The sequence below is a fragment of the Macrobrachium rosenbergii genome, chromosome 23 (genome assembly GCF_040412425.1).
Source record: "Macrobrachium rosenbergii isolate ZJJX-2024 chromosome 23, ASM4041242v1, whole genome shotgun sequence".
NCBI classification, from domain to species: domain Eukaryota; kingdom Metazoa; phylum Arthropoda; class Malacostraca; order Decapoda; family Palaemonidae; genus Macrobrachium; species Macrobrachium rosenbergii.
Window position 1 is genome coordinate 20,162,668 of NC_089763.1, and position 25,827 is coordinate 20,188,494.

At 33.3% G+C, this 25,827-nt stretch overlaps 1 protein-coding gene across 1 annotated transcript in view; it reads right to left on the reverse strand.

The window, feature by feature from the left end:
- Positions 1-13,104: 13,104 nt before the first annotated feature.
- Positions 13,105-25,827, reverse strand: part of LOC136851347 (troponin C, isotype gamma-like) — a 13,929-nt gene continuing 1,206 nt past the window's right edge. The window contains exons 2-6 of the mRNA XM_067125397.1: positions 18,929-18,956; positions 17,368-17,511; positions 16,631-16,750; positions 15,121-15,252; positions 13,105-13,904 (exon numbers count right to left, since the gene is read on the reverse strand). Coding sequence (XP_066981498.1) covers positions 13,879-13,904; positions 15,121-15,252; positions 16,631-16,750; positions 17,368-17,511; positions 18,929-18,956 — 450 coding nt within the window. The 3' untranslated portion in view covers positions 13,105-13,878. The remainder of the gene's footprint in view (positions 13,905-15,120; positions 15,253-16,630; positions 16,751-17,367; positions 17,512-18,928; positions 18,957-25,827) is intronic.

Here is a 25,827-nt window from a genome sequence, read left to right on the forward strand (position 1 = left end):
TATGTCCTGTGGAAGCAGGATTCTTTATGCTTGAGCCTCTTTTCTGATTTATTCCTTCAGAGCATTCATTTGTTCCCTGAGTATTATTATTCAGTATATCAGACATTATATATATATATATATATATATATATATATATATATATATATATATATATATATATATATATATATATATATATATATATCATATACAAAATAAACTAGCAATCAAACAGGTGCAGTGTACAGCACCCTACCAAGAACAATCGTTTTTTTGCCAGATTTTTTTTTTATTCAAAGCGGCATTCACTGGTAATCTCAGTCTATCCATTTACTTAACTTATAAATGCATAGCTTATAAAAAAAGGCGCATGATAATTTTGTCCGTAGGAATCCTCATAGTTTTCCTTGAACTTTTTGATAAAGCAGACTTTCTGCCTCAAAAAAAAAAAAAGGTAACGGTACATAGACTAAGACAGTAGAATCAAATTTAAGAGGTAATGATATTCGCAATGAAATTCTGTCAATTCATATTCTCTTTAACTCAATATCTCAGGTAATTTCTTGCCACACCCGTCCTTACGAATTACATGAAGTTCAGTGGAATGAATGAGGAGCAGTGGGAAGTCATTAGTCTTCGTTCGTTGTAGCTGTATAGAAAACTGTTAAACTCTAATAGTAACTTTACACCGCAGGAACATCTTTTGCAATAACGTTTTATAGGAATTACTATTAAATACATTCCTGTTAAGGATCCCTTTCCACGAACTTGTCCCCAAAAGTAATCAATTAAGCTACGATACTTTAGTCAATGGTTTCTACCTTCGACCATCCTGTTAGCTCTCACGCTTTGATCAGTGGCACTTCTTGCTAATGCAGAGATTCATTAAAGCCACTCTTGCAAAGTCTCTCTCTCTCTCTCTTATCAACACTACTACAACCTTTTCCTATTCTTTTTCACTTTCTCCACTAATACTGGGTACCAAGAAGCATAATCCTACCTTCTGATTAGAAGTCAGCACTTCTTAAGTTCTCTGTAAGAACAAGACCCCAGACTTAGTACAACCACAACACCAACAAAGACAACGCAAAGTCTTTAGTCTTTTAGGCCAATCAGACTTTCTAAAAACTGAAAAAAATTTCGAAACGAGGGAAAATTTTAGACGATAATTATTTGCCAATTTGTAGCTAAACGGCAATAAAACTGCATATTTTATTTGCGAAGGATTACGTTACGTTTCTGTAAAGTGTTTGTAAGAATTTCGGACCGCTTGTACAGACAGCAGAGTACTTAATAGCAATGGCCCATAACTGCAAGCACAAGTGTTTGACGGCACTTTGAATTTAGAAGCAACAGGCACCAAGCATTATGCTTTCTTGAAATTTCTTTTGATTTTTAATATTAAATAATTCATTACAAGCTACCCTCCGTTTGAATCAGACACAAAACTTGCAAGCTGTCCTATTAGGTGATCGTTTGATCCCGGTGTAACAATGGTGAGCCTCAACAAATTACCTGTTAAACACTTAACTTTTTCTGGTGGGTATTTTCACCTCTTACTGTACTACGGGTGTTCTCTGTAGGTTATTTCGTTTTCCCAGCGTGAAAAAATGTGTCGAACTTTATGTAGAAATCTTATAATGAAGTCAATGAGTCTGATCTTTCTCACTGACACGCACGCATATATATGTATATATATATGAGTATACTATATATATATATATATATATATATATATATATATATATATATATATATATATATGCATATATTAGTACTTATATACACACACACACACACATTAATATTATTATTATTACATTACACACACACACATATATATATATATATATATATATATATATATATATATATATATATATATATATATGTGTGTGTATATGTGTGTGTGTGTGTGTGTGTATATACACATATGTATATATACACAGTATATATATATATATATATATATATATATATAAAGATATATATATATATATATATATATATATATATATATATATATATATGCATATTATATATGTTACAGAATATGAACAGATTACGGGCAGAACACTAGAATGTAACGACTCCTCACCCTTGGGAATATTTGATTCTTCGAGGGCTATATAAAAGTAACAGTGATTTATTCACCCAGTTTTGCTGGGTATATTTAGTTTCTTGGAGTCAGCTTGTCAGCATTAGCCCCCCCGGGGATCAAATCCAATTTAGGACATTTGATCACCCAGGCTAGTAATTATTAATGGCAAAACACATTTGACCTCCCAGGGGCTTAGATAAAACACGGCAAAACTGGGTAGATAAATCACTGTTTTGCCGTGTTTAGTACTAGCCTCGGGGACTGGGAATGTTCCTAAGGAATTGGTCATTACATATTCCTCTAGTGATTACAAGTAATCCTGATTTCACACATTCCCTGTAACATATACACTTGAAAACAGGAATGAACGCCTGCATTATCATTAATTACAATTTGTTGGAAAACATAGTGCTTAATTTGTATTTTTGTTTCAAAAATGAATGCTTTAAAACTGAAAGATTTGCTCGCCTAACAAACTCGTATGAATGCCAGGTTTCTGCATGGGAAGGAGAATAATTAATTTGTACAAATTTCAAAGGCTTTTTGCAGAATACTGCTCCAAATCGGTGTTCAGAAGCTTAAATTTCAATTTTGTATAATTACAATAATCAAGTAAAGTTCTTCATAGACTCAAGAATGGCCAGGCCTATTTAAGAAGGCCTTCAAAACATCATACTCTACACGAAAGAGCCTTGGCATTCTTTCTTAAATGCAGAGGTGACAAAAGGCTAATTCGCTTGAAGTTATACCATGAGGCGTGAAAGTTTTTGTCGTGTCACGGAGATTTTATGTACAAATATAGCAGTTATGATGATGGTATAAAGATATATACTATCTACGTGAATCGTGTAGCGGTTATACAACGGGCCATGTATAAAACACAAAGAGTCAACGAAGCCACGACACTGCGAAGGAGTGAAACCATTTTCTATTTTCTGAAATACCTTGACTCCCCCTTCTCCTTCCACTCCCCCCCTCCCCCGTCACAGCTGGCCCACGCCCGTCTCCTCGGGGCACACTCCCACCCCGCCTCAGCCGATCGTACCCACAATCGAGGTGAAAGTTTTTCTTTCTTCCTATTTTTCGAGCTCTATCATTCTTTTCTTCCTCCCTCCTCCTCCTTCCCCTACTCCCCTGGTGGACCTCCAACGCTTCTCTCTCTCTCTCTCTCCTCCGTGTACCTTATTACTCCTTGTTCTCCGGGTATCTGACGGGGCACAGCCTCGCGTATAGCGGTTTGTGATCGTCTATAAAAAGAAACACGAGTCTCTCTGCTCCCGAGGAGAAGTACCGAGTGTTCCGCCGCTCAGCTTTTTTTTTTTTTTACTTACTTCTTCTTCTCGAGATGCTGTCGCTGGCTTTTGTTCTTGTATCGTTGGCTGGATATTTCTCTGAATGTTTCGAAAACTATTTTGCTATTTTGCTATATAGTATGTAAATATATACATAGATATATATGTACAGTATATATATATATATATATATATATACTGTATATATATATATATATATGTATATATATATATATATATATATATATATATATATATATTCATATTTTATTTATGCATACGCACACACAGCAGTCCGTAAATATTTTTACAAATACATTTCGCTTTGCTAAAAGGCATTACAGTGATCCTTCTATTGACACACACACGCACACACACACACACACACATATATATATATATATTTATATAGATAGATAGGTAGATGATATAGCTCAAATTCAAAGGCTGTAGTAAAGAGGAAAAAGAGATTCTTTTTTTACGGTGACACGACAAAAAGATTTGAAACAAGTGGCTGATTTTCACATGAGTAATACAATAGTGTTAACTAATGAATTACGCATGCAAAATACATACTATATGCATATATACATACATACATACACATACATTGTATATTATATATATATATATATATATATATATATATATATATATATATATATATATATATATACTTTCTTACACGAGTGTACTAAACATGCATACATACAAGATGAGATAGAGATATATATATATATATATATATATATATATATATATATATATATATATATGTATGTATACATATTCATATAGAAAATGACTTATATCTGTTTCATGTATTGGTAGTCTTGAAAAACTATGAGGAAAAACAAATGAGGAAGATAACAGAAACACCAATACTAATTTGAATCTTCAAGGAATAAAACAAACCTTAAAATAAACAAGTGAACAAACGAGATATTCAAAGTAAGAAATTGAATAAAGCAGAAAACAGAGAGAATATAAACCTAAATACAGAAACAGTAGTAAAACGAGAAGTAGCATGGAATGAGTAAATGAAATAGGGGAAATATCGGAAAACTATGAATGGAAGATAACGAAAAATAAGGATTTAATTAAGAAAACCAAAATCATAAAAAAGCGCAAAAGAGACAAAATGAAGATCGGCCAGAAATATTGGTATCCGTTAATGAGCAACAGAAAATGTTGAGCAACAGACAACAATGAGCTGCAGAAAATGAAGAGCAACAGAAAACATTAATAAAAAGTGAAGAGCAACAGATAGCAATGAGCAATAGAAAATGAAGAACAACAGAAAGCGATGAGCAATAGAAAATTTAGAAAAATAGATAGCAGTGAGCAATAGAAAATAAAGAGCAAAAAATTAGCAATGAGCAACAGAAAATAAAGAGCAAAAGATAGCAATAAGCAATAGAAAATAAAGAGCAACAGATAGCAACGAGCATTAGAAAATATAGAGCAAAAGGGAACAAGAACAAGAAAAAAAATGAAGAGCAACAGAAAATAGCGAGAGACGGAAAACAAGAGCCGGAGGAAATGAAGGGCACCAGAATATAAATAAATACAGAAAACGATGCCAACAGAACACGAAAGGCAACAGAAAACAAAGCAACGACAGAAAATGAACATCAATAGAAAACTGAGCAATTGAAAATGGAGAGCAACGTAAAATGCAAAAAAGATGAAGACAAATGGAGCAAAAAATGGACAAAGACGAAACGAAAAGTTAATTATAAATGAAATAAACAACTAAAACTGAACAGCAACCTCAGTGAAGTAAAGGAAAAAAAAGATAAAGATAATAAAGAAAAAGAAAAGAAAGAGAAAAGACCGCAGAAAATTTACAACAAAAGAGAACGAAGAACAGCAGGAAATCAATAGCGTCAGAAAGGAAGGAAAAAAACACTAACCCAAAAATAGAAAAAAAAAACAGAAAAAAGAACAATATTAAACCTAATGCAACAAAATACAATTAAAGAAAGAACAATATAAACATGAATAACAAAAACGAAAACCGAAAGAAAACGGCCACTTTTAAAAAGATGAAAAATAACAGGTAAAAAGACTAGTATGAAGCCAAATGCAAGAAAAATATAATTAAAGAACGAAGAACAAAATAAACATGAATAACAAAACCGAAGGCCGTAAGAAAACGACCACAAACCAAATGCAATAAAAATGTAGGTAAAGAACGAAGAACGATATAAACATAAATAACAAAAACGAAGACCGTAAGAAAAACACCACTTTTAAAAAGATGAAAAATAATAGAAAAAAGGACATTATAAAACCAGATGTAACAAAAATATAATTAAAGAACAAAGAACAATATAAACAAGAAAAGGACCACTTTTAAAAAGATGAAAAAAACAGAAAAAAGAACATTATAAAAACAACTGCAACAAAAATATAATGAAAGAACGAAAAACAAAATTAACTTGAAAAAAAAAAAAACAAAGACCGTAAGAAAACGACCACTTTTAGAAAGAAAACGGAATTGTACGAAAAAGTAACCCAACTGGAACAGAAAACGAGCACCAGCGGAAATAATAATTGTCTCGAAGAACCAACTCTTCCTAATGGATGCGAGGGGTCATGCATCACATACCTCGGATGACGGTGGTGTTTGGGGCGAGGTCATTAATTACCAGCTGACAGAATTCAGCTCTTGAACTGACAGATGATGATGAATGGACCTGTCGGTGTGTTTGATGTGGGGGGACAAAACAAGCGTTTCATTATAGGCCCGTGATGGATGGATGTTTGTCAGCGATAGGGAAGATTTTTATTTTTTTCCTAAATTGTTTGTTAAGAGGCAGCTGGAGCAATAACACACAATACACAATAATAATAATAATACACACACACACACACACACACACACATAATAATAATGAAAATTAAAGCCACAGTAGTGTTAATCAATGTTGATGTACAAAGTTAAGAACGGAAAGGAGAGACTTCCAGATACTACTGATGAGGGATCTGAATTAGTATCTGAAAGTCTCTCATTTTCTTTTTTAACTTTGTACATCAATATTATAGCCTCGTTACAGGGTCGTCTTGTTTCAATAATAATAATAATAATAATAATAATAATAATAATAATAATAATAATAATAATAATGATAATAATAATAATAATAATAATAATAATAATAATAATAATAATAATAATAAAAGCGATATGGTGGTAATAATGAAAATAACAATAAATTTGTCAAAAAAATGGTAATAATTATAGTAATATGATCTTAATAGAAAAGTAAATAACGATGATACTAAGAGATGAAATTATAATATCAAGTAAAGCATAAAAAGTATCAGGTAGCTGAAGGGGAACATAAAAAATCAAGAGGTCAAAAGAATTTCATCCAAAGTGTTCATCCTGCATCATTTTTGTCTGATTTAATTTAATGTTTTATTTCTTTCTTTCCTTCTTCACATATTTATCTATTTATTTACCAGTCATACCCATTGGCAAAGAAAGCTCGTAGGACCTTCACAGTACAGAAGCAAAGTATAGTTAATCCTTCCCCCTGGCAAACGGAAGAAGGATCTGTGGGTCTTAGGCATGAATTCGAAGTTGCTTTTAGTTTTCTGTAAAAGAAAACTATTGTGCAGGTTTTCTCTGTCCGTCCGCACTTTTTTCTGTCCGCACTTTTTCTGTTCGCCCTCAGATCTTAAAAACTACTGAGGCTAGAGGGCTGCAAATTGCTATGTTGCTCACCCACCCTCCAATCATCAAACTTACCAAATTGCAGACCTCTTGTCTCAGTAGTTTTGATTCTATTTAAGGTTAAAGTTAGCCTTAATCGTGCTTCAGGCAACGGTATAGGACAGGCCACCAACGGGCGTAATTAAAGTTTCGTGGGCCGCGGTTTATACAGCATTATACCGAGACCACCGAAAGATAGATCTATTTTCGGTGACCTTGATTATACGATGTACAGAATTTTTTACTTGTTTTTTGAGAAATTAATTCTGTCTCCGTCAGCGACGTTGTGTGAATCTACACGCTTGCTAGCTCCGCATAGCAGATGCTTCTGTAGCTTTCAGTTTCAATCGTTTGCTAGCTAGCTAGCTGTGCGCCTTTTCACACACGTTTGCTAGCTCTGGTTTCGGTGTTTTGGCTAGCTTTTCAGCTTAGCTGTTTGCTGTTCGTGAGTGCCAAAATGTTTGTTTCACGGCTGTTGTTTCATAGTATTTTTTTTTTCCTGGAGAGAACTATATTTTTTTATAGGAAGATTTTTTTATCGATTACTATCGAGTCAAAGCACATTTTTGAAACAAATTCGTTGCTCATTGAAATGGCGTTATCTTTCTTTATTGTTTATTATCTAGAGCCGATTTTTTCTAGGTGTTCTTTATTTTTGTGTATGTTTTTATGTTGGCTATTTTCTCATTAACTTTTTCTTCACTTCCACTTCAGGTACTCGCCAGGCTCTGATCATCCGTCTTCTCTGACGGTAATTGTTTTTAAATTACACCTAAATGATTTAACTCAAGCATCCGTCAGTCTTTTATTTATCAAGACGTGTCTAATGCGACGCACATACGGTTGTAAAATAAAGAAATAAAAGAGTGGAAATTTTGAAACTAAACTTATAAACAAATATAAACCTATAAACCTATTTATGAATATAATGCCTTAACGAAGATGTAAAGACAATAGCTGCAGCTGTTTGCTAATGAACAAGACACTGGCCTTTAAAGCCGCGATCGTCCTCGTCGAGTATGAGTAGAACATCTAGATCTGGCACGGTCTTCGGCTATATCAGCGCTCACGTTTGCGGTCGCTAGTGTAGATAAGGTGAATGCATGTCGGCCGAGGCTTATGTCATTTACATGCAAAGGAACAAACTGCAGTTATATGAAAGCAGGCATTGTTTGCAATCATTCGTTTCTGTTTTGTCTAAACTTTGATTATGTTTTTCATCTTTAGGCTGAGTTTTATCTCTTAGTTTTTTACTCTTGGTACGCATTTCTGTAAAAATTGTTCAATAAAACCTTAGTCAATAATACACACACACACACACACATTAATAATATACATTACACACATATTAATAATAATAATAAAACCATAGAACACAGGAAGTTTGGCATCATACAATAATAATATAATACAGAACACAGGAAGCATAGCAACAATCGTATATCTTATATCAACTTGTTTTTTCTTTATATTTTTTTCTATTAATCTTTGCATCCCAGATGTTTACGAAATCTAAATACTGAGAAAAATTTAGAATATCCGAAACGTAAAACATCTATTCGGAGTCTATGCAGTATCCAGGGAGACTTTCTTTAGCCTAATAAAACTACTGACGTTTTTCGTGTGATTGTTTCTCGGCTGAAAAGTCATTATTACCATTATTGTTATAATTCTTATTACTTCGTTGTCAAAATTATTATTATTATTATTATTATTATTATTATTATTATTATTATTATTATTATTATTATTATTATTATTATTATTATTGAAAGAGAAACTTCATTAAGATTCTTTGTATAACTTGTTTACTTGTAACATTTACAAGTAAACAAGTTATACACAGGAATCTTGTGACTTTCTTTTCCATCTTCAAAGAAAACTGAAAGAAGTTTTGTTTGGTCATTATTATTATTATTATTATTATTATTATTATTATTATTATTATTATTATTATTATTATTATTATTATTATTATTATTATTATTATTATTATTATTCCGAAGGGTATCTATTAAAAAAGTCTCACAGAAATAAGTGCCAAGATGAGAATTTGCATACTGTACATCCTTATAGAATAAGCAGTCTTGTTACTAAGCAAAATTGTACAAAGAAAAAAAAATGCGAAATGTGAAAAAAATTATCGGAGTAGGAGACAATTGCAAACAACAAATAAGGTCATTAAAATTTCTTTTTCAAGGTTTTTAATTGTCTCTTCTGATTTGTTATCGTGCAAAATAGTGCTTTAATGTCGCTTGCGTTTGTTACTTTCCTCCTTGTTCTTATTTATGTATATACTGTAATTTTCTGTTGGGTAGATCAGCAAGAAGATTCTTCTTCTTCTTTTCTTCTCTCTTTCTTCTTCTTCTTTCTCTCTCTCTCTCTTTACGTATAGGAACAAACATAGTTTTTATTCTTAACCATTCTCAGACAAATAAGGTGGAAAAGGCAACATACTTGGTGTGGTAAAGCAGCGAGAGAGAGAGAGAGAGAGAGAGAGAGAGAGAGAGAGAGAGAGAGAGAGAGAGAGAGAGAGAGAGAGAGAGAGAGAATGGGTGGGGGCCACAGTAAATGTAGCTTAGGTAACGAAAAGAAAGTTACCTAATGCTTGATAGTTACGAAAGTAATTGAAATTTGACCAACATTTTCTTTATCGAAGCTCGAATAGTGTCACGAAGAAATGTCGAAAAAGCATAAGCCGAAGAAATGAATGAATTCGAAATAATCGAAGGATAGAAAGTCGAAAAGAATAGTTGAATGATGAGGAAGAAATCTCATTCATTTATATATAGGAACGAAAGCAACAAGAAACTGTTTATTTGTACAGATAAACGTCAGCGTTAACTCAATTTGGAAAACAGTTGCAATTGGATAAGTTCACCCACGGAGTGTGAGGAAAATGGCGTTTTCTTTTTTAAGGGAAGACTTCAGAAATTAAGAATATAATTATCTGTAAGGTCTGTGTGATGTAGGTGGAAAGCAGCATCAGCCCACTTCTATTGCTCGGCTACGTCCATAAGAAAGAAATATTTTCTCCTTGACTCATGGTAGTTGTTTCGGGTTAGCCACCAAAATTATATATTTTTCCGTTTTCTTTTTCAGTTAACATCCTTTCATAAAATAAAAAATGCTGTAGTTAAAAGTTTCTCTTTTTCCAGTTAAATATTACCTGTGCTGCACGCGCGTGCCTGTCGATAATGAATCACTTACATTAGAAGTGTTAAAGAACGCTGGTTATGACTAGAATCAATATCTTTAGTTATATAAAACAACCAAAAAACAGATAGTCAGAAGCAATGACTTTTAACATTGTGTGTGTGTGTGCGTGTTTGTGTACGAATATTTCATGATTGTTTTTTATTTCCTTTAATTTTTGAAATATTGTATCACTGTAATCTTCGGGTTTATTTTGGTTTAAAAATTTTAGGCATCTCCCTAGGTTTCATCTGGCAACATTTTATAACTCTATTTGTTTTGTTTATACCTAGAAGCTCTGTTTTAACTTTCTTTACTTTATATTACTTAATTTTCACTTATTATATTGCAGACTTTCATTATACCTTAGACTTTTTCTTTGTGTATGTTTATTTCATTGTTTAACAAATGCTTGAAAATATTTTTAAATTAAGATTGTTATAAAATAAGATAAATTTGAATCTATACTGTTCCATTACTTAATAATTCATTCTAAAGACAATGATTCAGCGGAAGATGAAAATTTAATTATTTCTTATCGTCTTGAAAATCCAAATTTATGTGATTAAACATGCAGTAATTGTAAAAAAAAAATTCTATTTTATCAATTTATAAAAATCAGCCAACTGAAAAAATAAAAATAAAATACAAGATTTGAATAAACCTTTATAATTTGATGGAAGGGAATAATTTATATCGTTCGTTTCAATGTGTCTCTTTGGCCCTTTCTTAACTTTCGTTTTGATGAAGAAGTCCATATATTTTCTATATCGGTAAAACATTGGAATTCTTCATATTGATCTGGTGATGGCATCCGAACTTTTTCAAGCACGAATTTCATCTTACCACCAGGATCTGTCAACTGGAGAGAAATTTGACTGGAATAAGCTGAGATTTACAAAAAAAAATCACTAGGGGGTTGTCGTTTATATTCAATAATCGCCTCTTTTATAACTATTGCTTTCAAGCAAATGTTGTTGCTAACGTCTAAAATAGGGCATAATAAACAATTAACAAACCATGGATATTTATTTTTATTTTTCGTTACTTATACAAATGAAATGTTTGCATTCAATAACAACTTTAATTTTTCATGTTTCTGGAAAGAACGCGCATATCATGGGGGTTAGTGAAACGTGGGTTGTGAAACCCGTAGAGGTTTCGATATAATTTTCGCCCTTTGAATATATTGGAATGAATACCCCCACATCGTTGTTCTCATTTTTAACTTATCTGTTTTTCCGTTATCACGCGTTTTGAAATTCATACTACTTATAAGTAAAAAAAAATCATGATAGGTGTTATGTTGATTTTTTCATACATCTAATATCTTTCGCTGTTGCTTTGGAAAAAACGTATGAATATCTGGCACATTGTCGTTTTCGTTTAACGGTTAACAAAAGAGTAAATAAATAGATTATTTAGAGATGGAATTAATTATTTTTTTAAAGAACGAATTCAGATTTACCACTTCGATGAATTCATTTGTCGCAAGTTTATTTAATTTAAAAACTTTAATATACAGACTGAAAGATGAACAGAGAGAGAGAGAGAGAGAGAGAGAGAGAGAGAGAGAGAGAGAGAGAGAGAGAGAGAGAGAGAGAGAGAGAGAGAGAGAGAATTTTAATGAGAGAAAGTGTTCATGAGATTATTTTTGTCGATATTCTGTATCTAACATACATCCTATCGATCCTGTATTCATGTCTATAAAGTCGCATCTTATGTATGTATGTATATGCACACAAACACACACACAAACATATATATATATACATATATATACAATATATATATATATATATATATATATATATATATATATATATATATATATATATATATATAATATAATCTATACAACTACAATCTCTCGTGATTGGAACTATTGACTGGATTACCCCAAAGCCCTCTTGAATGTGTAACTGTGTGTGCATGACACCATATAAATGTATAAATGTACAAGTCCGTGTTCTTATGTAAATGAGTCTCATTAGATCCATTGCTTCTCCAATCTAACATCTTAAAAGATAATTAGCACAAAAGTCCCTTCCACCTTAGGTTAATTTAGATTGAATTTACTTTAAATTTAATTCTAGGAATGTTTGAATAATTAAAGAGAACATATTGCTTGTTTGCTTGTCTGTCCTGCGATATTTAACAGGTGTCCTTTGTTTATTTTTTATTCATCCTAATAGTGTTATAAATCCTTTATTAAAAATATCTTATTAGGCAAAGAGATTATTCTTTTAGGAAAGAAAAAAATTAGCCTGTAGTTGTTAATTACATTTCATTGTTTTCTTGTCCTTCAGTCAGAATTTATGCTGTCAATACGAATGAAGAGGAAGTTTAATGAGGTGAGTAAATGATTGATGACCAACTTGATACGCAGTTTATCAAAATGGGTTGAATTTCATGTATATATGTGTGTATATACTTGTTAAGGAGTATATGTGAATATGTATGGATGTATGTATGCATGTATGTCATTTTTAAGAAAGGCATGTAAATATAAATTAATGTTTTTATGTCTGTTCAAGGAAGGAATGTATACTTACGTATATGTCGCTGCTACTTCATATATGTATGTATGTATGTATGTATGTATGTATGTATGTATGTATGTATGTATGTATGTATGTATGATAGTTTTTCATCATTTCCAACGTGCTTCGTTCACTGCTAAATTGCTCGCAAACCCAAACAAAAAATGTATCATGTATATTTCCTGTTCGTCTTCAGACTCTTCTCTTCGTTGTCCTATAAATTAATTGGAAAAAAAGTTGATGGGACTTTTTAATTGAAAATCCAGCAGATATAAATTTTTATTATAAAAAACATATAATATTTGATTACATACTCATTTAGACGCTAATATAGCTCATATAAAAAGAAACGAAGGTCTTCGGTGCCGAAGAATATCGATAAAAGAGAGAGAGACAGAGAGATATATAGATAAATAGATAGAGAAATAGACAGAGAGAGTGAGAGAGAGAGAGAGAAAAAAAGAGAGAGAGATAGTGGGATTAGTAAGAATGAAAGAGAAAACGCACCGGAGCCTTCTGTGTGCGCAACTCGAAAAGCATGTTGGTATGAATGAAAAGAAACTAATGCTAAAGAAATAAATCTAACTAAAGAAAATGTGTGGAAAAATCAAAATAAAAAAAAAAGAAAAAGCAATGCGTTCCCTTTACAAGCAATGCTTTCGATTGTGCTGCTTGCTATTCAGGCCAGTGAAAGCATGAGACGTCATAAAAAAGCATCAGATGATGTTCTTTGAAGAAGGTTCTGTAAAATAAGAAGAAAAAGACGGAGAAAAAGAGGAAAAGAAAACGGGATGTGAGGACTCATAGAAAACGCAGAAACAACACTAAATGATGCAAAAGAGATCTTCAAAGTATTTTTTTTTTCTTATCGGCGGTTAAAAACGCAGATGAGAGCTTTCAGAATGAAAGCCATGCGAAGGATGGCATTCAGTAACGAAATCAGTAACAGACAACAGAAAACAGAAGAGCTGGATGACACTGAGTGAAGAGGAGAAGTAAGAGAACAAGTATCCGGTTTGTCTGTGATGTGAGATTGTTTGTTCAGCCTGTCATCATCTCCATGAACTCTGAAAAAAGAGAAAATAATCGTTATATATTTGCTGCTTTTGTTATTTTTTTTATTCATTGTAAGATTAGTGATAGGAAATTAAATACAAATAATTGATTAGATTTTAAGGTGGGAATATTGCAAGATGAGGCAACCTCTTTATGTTTACACGTATTAGTCTGATCTTCTTATACAAGATACGATACGAGAGAGAGAGAGGAGAGAGAGAGAGAGAGAGAGAGAGAGAGAGAGAGAGAGAGACATCCCCGTTATTAAAGTTAAGTTCAGGTAAACAAATAAATCCCCCTAAAATGAAATTATCTGAAAGCTCATCATATTACACCAAGCTTCAGAAATGTTATCTCATAACAACTGGTTTACTCAAACAAGTAACCAGAGTTACAGTGTTGTCGTAAGACTTAGCAAATTCCCTATTGAGGCGAGGGGGGGGGGTTGGAGTTGGAAAGACCACGTCAAACGCACTGTTTTGTTATTTACAAGTGATAAAAAATTTTTTCCTATATATTTGACTGTGGCTCAAATAATTTTTATGTACATGTAAGTCATTTACATACACAGATCAGGTCTTTCACAGTATCCATCCGTGCTAAAGATAAACTCTTGGTTTACATTGACAAATCAAACTAGGACCTATGAATGAATATGCCAACGATTTTACCAAAACGACACAGGAACTATCGATGTAGGTATATTATGATCATGAAAAGTGCCGTTGTTATGGCTACTTAAGAAAAAGGAATCCATTAGGGCATTTGATGCCCACCAAGAAACATTGAAAATTAATATTTTTTTAGAACACAAAGAGACATTCTTACTTAAAAAACACTGAAAAAGATACTAATTTACTTGGACAGCTTTAAAATAGAAATCATAAAGTTATATATCGTATATTGTTTTAATATTCCCAGTTCTTTGTATTAGCAATTGATGCTCGTCTTCATAACTGTAAAATATACGTATTGTATTACATTTCATTATATCTGTATAATGACTGGGACTGAAATCTGTGCTCCATTGCTTTCCTGTTTTCGTATTGATGACATTCTACTTCTTCCAATTGTCTGTTTTGAACTACCTCAGGGATATGGTCGGTTTGTTTGGAAGAGGGACAATTACATCCATGTAATCTTACTGAGGAGACAATAAGTACAAACGCTAGAAGGAGCCATTCACTCATTCATTCCTGATGTGTGACTAAATGCAATTTCGATTACCTTCAAAATCAAGAGTTCCAGATCCGTCAGTGTCGACTTCCTCAATGATGCAGTCCAGGTTGTCCTCTGTTAGCGTTGGGTCGATCTCTCTCAAGATCTCTCTCAGGATGTCGTTGGTGATGTAGCCAACACCTGGGGGAAAGTAGAGACGACAGTTGTTAGCAATATTCATCGGTCAAGATCTTTTAAGATGGAGACAATAGTCACCGGCCAACCAGTGCGTGAACAGAGGCACGAAGCAGAGGCTGTGGTCATCGGTCCACACCTGTATGAGATGGAGGCAATAGTCGTCAGCCAACAACTGTAGATGGGCAGAATAGTCATCAGTCTACACCTTCATGAGACAGAAATTAGTCTTTAGCCAACATCTGTGGGCAGATGGAGTCGGCAGTTATTAACTACACCTAAATCTGATGGATGCAATAGTTATCTGCCAGCACCTGTACACAATAGTCATTAGTCCAACATCTGTGGGAAATGGAGGCAAAAGTCGTTAAGAAAACCTGCTTTAGATGCACACTATAGATATCAATAAACATTGTATATGATTCAAATGATAATCCTCAAACAACATTTGTGATGAAAATAATCACATATTATGAATAATATTTTGTTTTGTAAGATGTGTACATAGGTTTAGCAATGAGTGATGCTTGAAATATTTATGGAACAGTTGTAACTTCTTCTTGGAGCGAGTATCTGGAAGACTAGTCGCTGTACGATACGTGTCTATAACGTAATGAAACACGGGCAACAATAAAGCTTACAGTAATTGTCATTTCCTATCACTATTGTAATAAAAATACACATAAATCTTCAAGTTTAGTTACTTCCACGTTAAGACTCGAGAGAGATCAGCGTTTGAAGTCCTCCTCACGAAGGACTTCAGAGATTCAAGAGGATTTCCACTTTATAAGTCCTTACAACGAAAATATTTCAAGAGAAACTCCAAATTTGAAGTCCTTACCACGAAAATATTTCAAGAGGAACTCCAAGCTTAGAGTCCCTACCACGAAAATATTTCAAGAGGAACTCCAGGCTTGAAGTCCTGGCTATGAAAATATTTCAAAAGGAACTCCAAGCTTCAAGTCCCTACCATAAAAAATATTTCAAGAGGAACTCTTAGCTTGAAGCCCTGACGATGAAAATATTTCAAGAGGAACTCTTAGCTTGAAGTCCTGACGATGAAAATATTTCAAGAAGAACTCTTTGCTTGAAGTCCTGACAATGAGAATATTTCAAGAGGAACTCTTAGCTTGAAGTCCCGATGATGAAAATATTTTAACAGGAACTCCAAACCTAAAGTCCCTACCATGAAAATTTTTCAAAAGGAACTCCAAGCTTAAAGTCCTTCCCATGAAAATATTTCAAGAGGAACTCCAAACTTAACGTTCTTAGCGTGAAAAATCAGTTGCAACATCCAAATCTGAGAATATTCCAGCGAAAACCAGCCAGTGCATAATATTAACCAGTTTTGAAAAAAACCCAAGTAAAAACTGTTAAGTTTTACCTTCTCTGTCATAGATACGGAAGGCCTCTTTGAGCTCCTTTTTCAGGGCTTCCTGATCCTCTTCAATAAGGAACTTAGCAGAGAGCTGGACGAACTCTTCGAATTCAAGCTGACCAGAACCTGTACAAAATACCCAAAATTGAAATATATACGTATGTATATATATAAAATGTATGGAGTAAATATGCATATATATAATGTATATATATATGCACATATATATATATATATATATATATATATATATATATATATATATATGTATATATAAATATGCATGCATATATATATATATATGCATGTATATATATATATATATATATATATATATATATAAAAATGTATATGTTAATATGCATGCATATATACATATATAAATGTATGTGTAAAATATGCATATATAATAAATATATATATATGTATATATATAAATAAATAATGTAGAAGTAGATATAACATTTGATGGGAAGAAATAGTTATAATGAAATATCTAAATAACCTGTCAGAGGACCCATGCTAAATGATATCCATAAAAAGACTGAGAATACTGCATAAAAAAAGGGGAGTTATTGTGATGAATTACAATCTATTTGAAATTCTCCTTTCTGCTCTATTGTCTGTCACAGAGAGAGAGAGAGAGAGAGAGAGAGAGAGAGAGAGAGAGAGAAGCGTTCTCCCAGGAATCAGAACTCTCTCACTGCTTCTGACTCATCTTCTCTTTAGCAGACAGGACTTACCGTCTTCGTCGGCCTCTTTGATGATCTCGTCGAGTTCTCTGGAGGAGATCTTGATGCCCATCATCTTCAGGATGACGCCGACTGTGTCTGTTGTGATGAAGCCCTGGTCTTCGGTGTCGAAGGAATTGAAGGCCTTTCTTAGGGCTGCAAAGGATAAGCGGGATGGCCATGAAATCTCTCTGTTTACCGCTGCCTACGAAAATGTGTTTCTCAAGGGTATCTGAATGAACGGGTGAGCGTCATTTGATGGGTGTGTTTTAATTAAGGTCTGTCAAGACTTAACTCTCATGATTCGGTGGAACTTGACAGAAGTCTTGAATGGGTGACCATCTCGATCTGATTAATTTTTGGAAGAAGCTTCAGGGTTTGAGCTTTTATTTTGATATATGATATCTCAAGAATGGGACGTGAGAATTTGGTCAATATTAGCATCCATGTTCAGTAGACGATCTTCTCGGTGGGATTAACTTCATGGAGAAATCAGCTAACCCTTAATGACTTCTTGCCATTGAAACTACTTCACTACTTCACCCATCGTTGAAGATATATATACATATACATATATATATATATATATATATATATATATATATATATATATACACACACATACATACATACATACATATATATGCATATATATGTGTGTATATGTATATATATATATATGTATACACACACTACCGGATATATGGATATATATATGTGTGTGTGTATGTGTGCGTGTGTCTGTGTGTCTGGTTGTATGTATAAATAAAGCACGCATATGTGCGTGCTTGCTTGTGTGAGGGTATGCGTAGTTGCAAATACATGCAAAGTGTGTAATACATTTTATGCATAAGTGCATACAATCATACTAGCCAGATAATGACAACTTTAGGACTTATTCATCTATGATAAACAATATTCCTAAGTATTATATCACTAGCCTTTGTAAACAAAAACAAAAAAATGATTCTATTTCAAGTTTAAGACAAGAGAGAACTAAAAAAACCATAATTTTTAGTTACGTAAAAACATGAGATATATATTATCTTTAAATTTACAGGAACTAATTATGACATTTTTATTCGCCTATAAGAATTCGTAGTATCTCTGTATCGACTTACATTAAATGCACACACAAACACACACACACACAAAGACACACTCGCACACACAAACACACATACGCACAAATGTATTTAAAGAATGAACTCAGCTTTTATGATTAAAAGTGCTAATAAGAAATTATGGGGATAATATCCTTAACTAGGGTCTGTTTTTCATGAAACTGACAGTAAATATCTGCAACTGATACCACTGACGATTCTATCTCGCTTCTGATTGGCCGATGTATTTAGATTGCTGTCCCTGGTTGGTGGCGAGCAACACGAGTTTCAGCCAATCACGATTACCTTCAGTGATATCGCCTGTGGATATTTACCATAAAACTCTGATATGGGCCCCGATTCAAAATGCTGGTGGGGATGAGAAGAGTGGTGTTTGGGGGGTTTATGGGTGGTGGGGTCGGGGTCGGAGTAGGGGATTGGTAGAAGGCATATATGCCTCACTTACGTACTTTCAATCTGGTCTTCTTCGAGCATATCCTGAAATATAAGGTGAATGGTTAGTTTCAAAACTGCTGTAACCAAAATGTATGACAGAAGGATGCAGACAGCGATTGCGAACTGTTTTAGAATGATCAGACTAAGCTAAATCAAACGTTATATTATGATGAGGCCGCAAAGTTTGTTTGAAGTATCTTTAAATTATATTAGTATACGTGGGCAGATAATTATGCAAAAGAAAACATGTGAATATTAGAAATCAAATAAAAGAAAATATGAGAACAGAATAAATAAATGATTAGTTTGTGTAGTTACTATTTAGAATTGATAATAAAAATAAAAAGTTGATATTTATTTTAAGGATTTTTTCCTTTAGACAGATGCTTTTCATGAACAGACACTGATAAATTTTTATAGTATTATAATATGTAGCGTAACTTACATACTCAAACTCCATTCACACAAATCTTATGCACAATCGACATATCCCATAATATGCATTATTAAAACTGAACGTTTTCACATTTGCTACTGAAAAAAAACAAAGCAAACTCGTGCAAGACGAAATAGTACTTATACATGCTTCGTTTATATTATGCTTAAATAATTTACTGAAGTATATCGTTCTAGAGAGGAATATCCTTATACTAACGTGATCTTTGTCATCTTTTAAACACGGTTTATACCAGGGGGTAATTCATTTGCCATTGTTTTTAATCTATTTTTCCTTCAATCAATATGCTTGACCATCAACCTTCTAGTTTGGCAGCTGAGTACGGCGTCTCTGAAATCATATCCTTGATATTGACGTCAGCCATTCTCGCCTATTAAGACTTCGTCCAAAACCTAAGAATCAGCCACGCCCACTGTTATTATATCGTTGCCAAGTGCCTCTTGATGAATGCTATTACGCAGTTTGATAATTTGCTAATCGACAGCAGAAGTTGATCTTCATAAGCACGTCCTATAAGCTTAATTGGCGGAAGAGAATCTTGAATCGTTTTATCTTCGAAACTTGACAGCAACAAGATGGAAAAAAACGTTCTTTTACAGTACCAGATGATTTTATATATTATCATTTTATATTTTAGTATGAGGATGAAAAGAAAGAAGGGTAAGTGACCAACAAGAAAATGCATGAAATACTGAACGGTAAAATGTGCCACAAGATATGAAGGACTAGTATAATACTAGTTGTTCTTACCCAGACTTTAGGCTGATCGAGAGTGACAGTAACATTTATTGAAAAATGGAAGGAAAAGTGCGATTGAGAGAGAGAGAGAGAGAGAGAGAGAGAGAGAGAGAAATAACTATGCATCTGATTACCAAACCTATGAGTAACACAGTCCTTGTTAGAGGTGATAAATTAATCGCGTTTCGAAAGCCTCTCCACAAAAGCATCATCAGTTTTATATACCAGAACCCTCGATCTGAAATGAATTGGACCGATAATAAAAGAATTGAGGTCAAAGTTCAAAGGAGGATCACAGAGAAAGATAGGGAAAGTCAAGAAGAACGAAGTGGGTCTAAATTGTAGCAGAACATCTTCCTGATTCCACAGATGCTAAACATTCGTGACATGTGGCTCGAGGTGCCGATAGATGGCGCGATTGCAGACTTTGCAAGCCAAATCTTCGGATGGCATCATAGTTTATCTTTTTCGGACAATAATTGTTCTCAGTATGCTTTAGCAAGGATAGAAAGAAGAACGAGGAGAATAGAGCGAAAGGGAGGAGGAGGAGGAGGAGGAGGAGGGAGGAGGGAGAGAAGCAGGTTAAAGAGGACAGAGAGATAAAGTGGAAGGTTGTGGCGACATTGTACCTGATCTGACGTTTGCAAGGCGCGTATGTCAGTGTCTTTGTAATTCAAGCGTGCGGCTGGCATGAAGACTAGCTTTCTCGGAAGGGCTTTTCTTTTTTAATTTATTCTCTCTGAGGAGGAAGAAGGAAATGGAGGGGAGATGAGAACTGGGGAAGGGGTTGTTGTGGTGGGGGGGGGCGAAGAAGGTGGGGAGAGAGGGAGGGAGGAAAGGTGTAGGAGGTAAGGGGTGCAGAAGGAATCTGTTGTGGTGTTTACTGGCTAACTTCTGGCGACTGGTCAAAGATATGCGGGGTCGGTGTTTGGCGTGAGTTGGAGGAAAAAGACAGATACAGAGATTAACGAGATCAACAGCTACGGTCGAAAGATCAACTGCCACAAGAATGCAACGGCAGCAAAAACAGTGTGTAGCAACAAAAGGAGTAACATTAGCGGGAATCTACGGCAGGAAAAGCAGTGAGAAAAGAAGAGTTCTTTCAACGCGTCTCTGTCTGTCTGTCTGTCTGTCTATCTCTCTCTCTCTCTCTCTGTCTCTCTCTGTCTGTCTGTCTGTCTCTCTCTCTCTCTCTCCTCTCTCTCTCTCTCTCTCTCTCTCTCTCTATATATATATATATATATATATATATATATATATATATATACTTACATACTCACACACACACATATATATATATAATGTATATATATACATATATATATGTATATATATATATATATATATAACTATATTTATATATATGTATAGATATATTTATTTATGTATAGAGAGAGAGTCGCAAGATCTATGCTTATCTAAGCCTGAAATAGCTTCATTTAACTTGGCTTCAGTGACAAACCTTCACTCTAGAGACACATACATGCAAACACACACACACATATATATATACTGAGAGAGAAAGAGAGAAAGAGAGACAGAGAGAGAGAGAGAGTGAGAGAGAGAGAGAGAGAGAGTGTTGCTAAGAGCCATCAGAAACGCAATAGCACTTCAGCTGAAAAAGCCTGCCTCTCTCCTTCAGCGACCGTCGACAGAAATACGAAACACTCCTGCGGCCAAGGAATGAAAAGGAAACGGGGGGAGGAGAATTGTTGGCTGTCTTTCAAACTGAATCTCGTGAAACTTGCTAATTCCGCGCCCTTGAGATGCCCAGCATTACGGAAAAAGGCCGCGGATGGGTTGAGCCATTTTAGACAATTACGAGGCGTGGGAGTTGCTCTGTTCTCGATCTTCCGGAAGGCTTCGTTTATTCTGGTCTGAGGGGAATCGATTTGCTCTGCTAAGATTTATTATCTGTACTTCGATTCAGTGGGCATTAAACGCATTCCCCTCCAAGTTTGCCATGTCGAGTTTCTCTGGATTTAAGTAAATCGTTTATTTGGCATTACGCCAGATTTGCAATTTTTTTCTTTTATTTATAAAGCACATCTTTTTTTGTCAAGCTTGCTGTGCTTGAGGAATGCGTCGATTGCTTATGAGTCACAATGTAAGTTTTTTGAAAAAAAAAAGACTAAATCTATAAGCAATAAACATTAAATTAGCAACATCATTATAAGGTATTTTTGTTTAATAACTAAATTCAAAATCACCTTTATGGGAACAATAACTGAGCTTTATCATCCCTCTCTAAGACTCATCATACATGGCTGGCAGGGAATTACAATACCTGAAAATTCATAGACTTTGTATTTTTACGGATGTGATACATCAGTTTCTTAGTCAATCAATGACTGAACAACAAAAACCAAAATTTGTTATCGAAGTGAGGGAATAAGACGATTGGACATTCGTCAAGAAGCAAAAGACAGAGAGAGAGAGAGAGAGAGAGAGAGAGAGAGAGAGAGAGAGAGAGAGAGAGAGAGTACTTAAATAGCCTCATTGCCTACTAAATACTGACTAATATTAACTGCAGGCGTTCACAAGGTCACCTCATGAAAAGATTTACGGAAATAAACGGTCATAAATCCGATGATGGTGATAGTGATTGCTATTACTATCAGTTATCTATTTATCTGTCCCGTTAAAGAGGACTGCAATATTTCAGCAGTACAGCTGTTCCGTCTCACTTATGACATTTAAAAGGTGATGCTTATCACCCCGCAGACTCACTGTGTTGTACGCTGGAAAAAATAAATAAATGAAAAGACATTACGTTTCATATTACTATTATTATTATTATTATTATTATTATTATTATTATTATTATTATTATTATTATTATTATTATTATTATTATTATTATTATTGCTAAGAAATTCAGTCTCGTGAAAAACAATCTGTGTAATAAAAATCCACAATTAAATTGTTTATCTTATAGCAATATACTTACTATATAATTGTGGATTTTTATTACACACATTATTATTATTATTATTATTATTATTATTATTATTATTATTATTATTATTATTATTATTATTATTATTATTGCCCTTCTTGTTATTGTTGTTGCAAATGGAAAGTATATCAAAGACAAGGAAAACGAGAAGAGAGGAAGGCTTCGATTATCAGTCAATCTTGAATTGACTGAAGAATTAATTCATTATGATTGATTGAATGATTACCATAGTAAATTCGACTGGAAAGGCTGAGAACAAAATTCACCTGATGATGATTATAATCATGATTAATAACTGAAATTAATTAATACTGCAAAGAATACTTGTAGTTTGAACTTGAGTATGGCTATTAATGGGCATAATTAAAACTGATAGCAAATGGTGATCAAACTTAATAGCATATCTATAATTCAGTCGGGATTATAACATTTTGGAAGGATGCTTATGATAGGAATTTTTGATTGGGTTTTAGACAGAAATTGCAAGTATTTGTGAGATCATTTAATAAACTGGTTAATTCTATTCAATGACCGTATCGAATGTTTTAGCCTTCCTTAACAACAAGTTGGATAAGTGTAGCTCCGGTCCTTGTCCCTTTATTTAGGCGCTTTATTTTTGTCTAGATCGGTACTCCAAGAGAACGAAAATAAATAAATAAATAAATAAATGAATAAATAAATGAACAAATAAATAAATAAATAAATAAAGTCAAGACAAGGAAAACCGAACGTACTTGCAAGCAACTCAAAGCATAGGAAATAATTTCGTTACTTTAGTTACGTACTTTGCAGATGAAATCATCAAGCGAATTTATGACTCAATGAGATTGCGAGAGGCAGCAGAAACTATTTATCTAAACCTGTTGTTTTGTTCTACTTTTGTAATGCGCCAAGAAATCCAAATAAAACACTACAATATATCAAAACAACAAAAGAGAAAAAAATATGAGATTTTATGAGCAGAGCAAGGAACATTTCATTGGATTTTAGCATTGCTTTATTTCAGAATTAAATCAAGAGCCCGTGGAAAGTTATGCAATAATCAGGCCTGAAAAAAGAGAATCAGCACAAAAACCTGTGGAGGAGAGAAAGGCGAAGAAGGGCGTTGAAAGGGAGAGAGAAACACTACTTCAGTCAGAATCGAGACGCACATGAAACGTCAAGACCGACTTGTAAAGAAATGGCTTTAGTCTGAAACGGTTCTTGACACCCAATTTTCAGAAATTATATAAAAGAAAATTTCTGATGAAGGCATCAGTAGAAGTATGAACATATCTCCACTTCTTACATATATTGACGGTTATGGAAATGGTACGTACAGTCAACTTCTAAGAGTTAGATGACATTCAGGCAAGTGAAACTAGCGCCCTCTAGAATGAGACAGAAATGACCTCCGAGTGTTGACGGACTTTTAAATTTGACTATAAATAAAACGTAGAATATCTGCTTAATACGTTAGAACTACTCATTTCCTCTTAATGCTTTCATGATATTTAAACTGAAGAAAAGAGAAAGCAATTGCATATAAATGTTAGTTGATTTAGCATTAATTAGAGACTTAATCAGAGGGGTACTTTTAAGAATGCTGCATTTGTTCTATAAACTAGAAGTCTGTTAGATACTTTAAACAGAAGAAAAGAAGGAAATTTGCCATTACCATGTATATATATATAAATATATATATTTATATATATATACATGTATATATGTATGTATATAATATATATATATATATATATATATATATATATATATATATATATATAATTTAGGACTACCAGAAAATAGAATGCAAGCATTTCACAAGAAATACGACTCACTAGTATTCTGAATAATTGGGAAAGTTACACCCATTGTACTTGATTGGAAAAAATGCATTTCCTTTTCATTCAGATATTAAAGGGAGATGAATTAAACCATCCGTACGAATCAACTATGAATAACTAAAAAAAAAAAAAAAACTGAAGAAATGAACATTCGAATAAGCCATTTACAAATACGTCACAAACAGGACGAAGGTAATGAAAATAAATTGTTACAAAAGCCTAAGAAATTTGGCTACGATTTTGTCCTAAACGTTCGAGAATCGAGTTGTGAGACATTTTGTGTTTGTCAGTTTTTAGAAACCGTGTGATAACCATACGTCATATAAGTCAGTAATGTAAAGGCACCCGGTAGTTACTTAAGTGAGTAAACTGATCTTAACTGTGATGAAGCAGCTTACTGAGTTAATCATTATTGCTCAGTACAAACTATATATATATATATATATATATATATATATATATATATATATATATATATATATATAATACATACATACATATACACATATACACACACACACACATATATATATATATATATATATATATATATATATATATATATATATATATATATATACATATATATACAGATTGGCTTTGTATTTGCAGTTCATTTACTGTTCGCATTAAAATTATTCTTCAGTATCTTTCGTTTACTTCATACTCATGTATTCGCACTTATTTCCCTCTCATTCTCCGTTCCTTTTACATGTTTATGCTCATCTATTCTCTCATATGCTCTGTAACGCAAAGGAGGATAGAAATCTCTAAAACCATAGGAGCTGTTCTAGATTTTCCAACTTTTGCTATTTCTCTTAAAACCCTGGTATTCGTATGTTGAGATACTTGGATTTTGCACGAGTAAATAGAGCAAATAGAGCTGGTAATTCTTTGAGAATGTATATTTACTATTTATGAATTTACTTATCT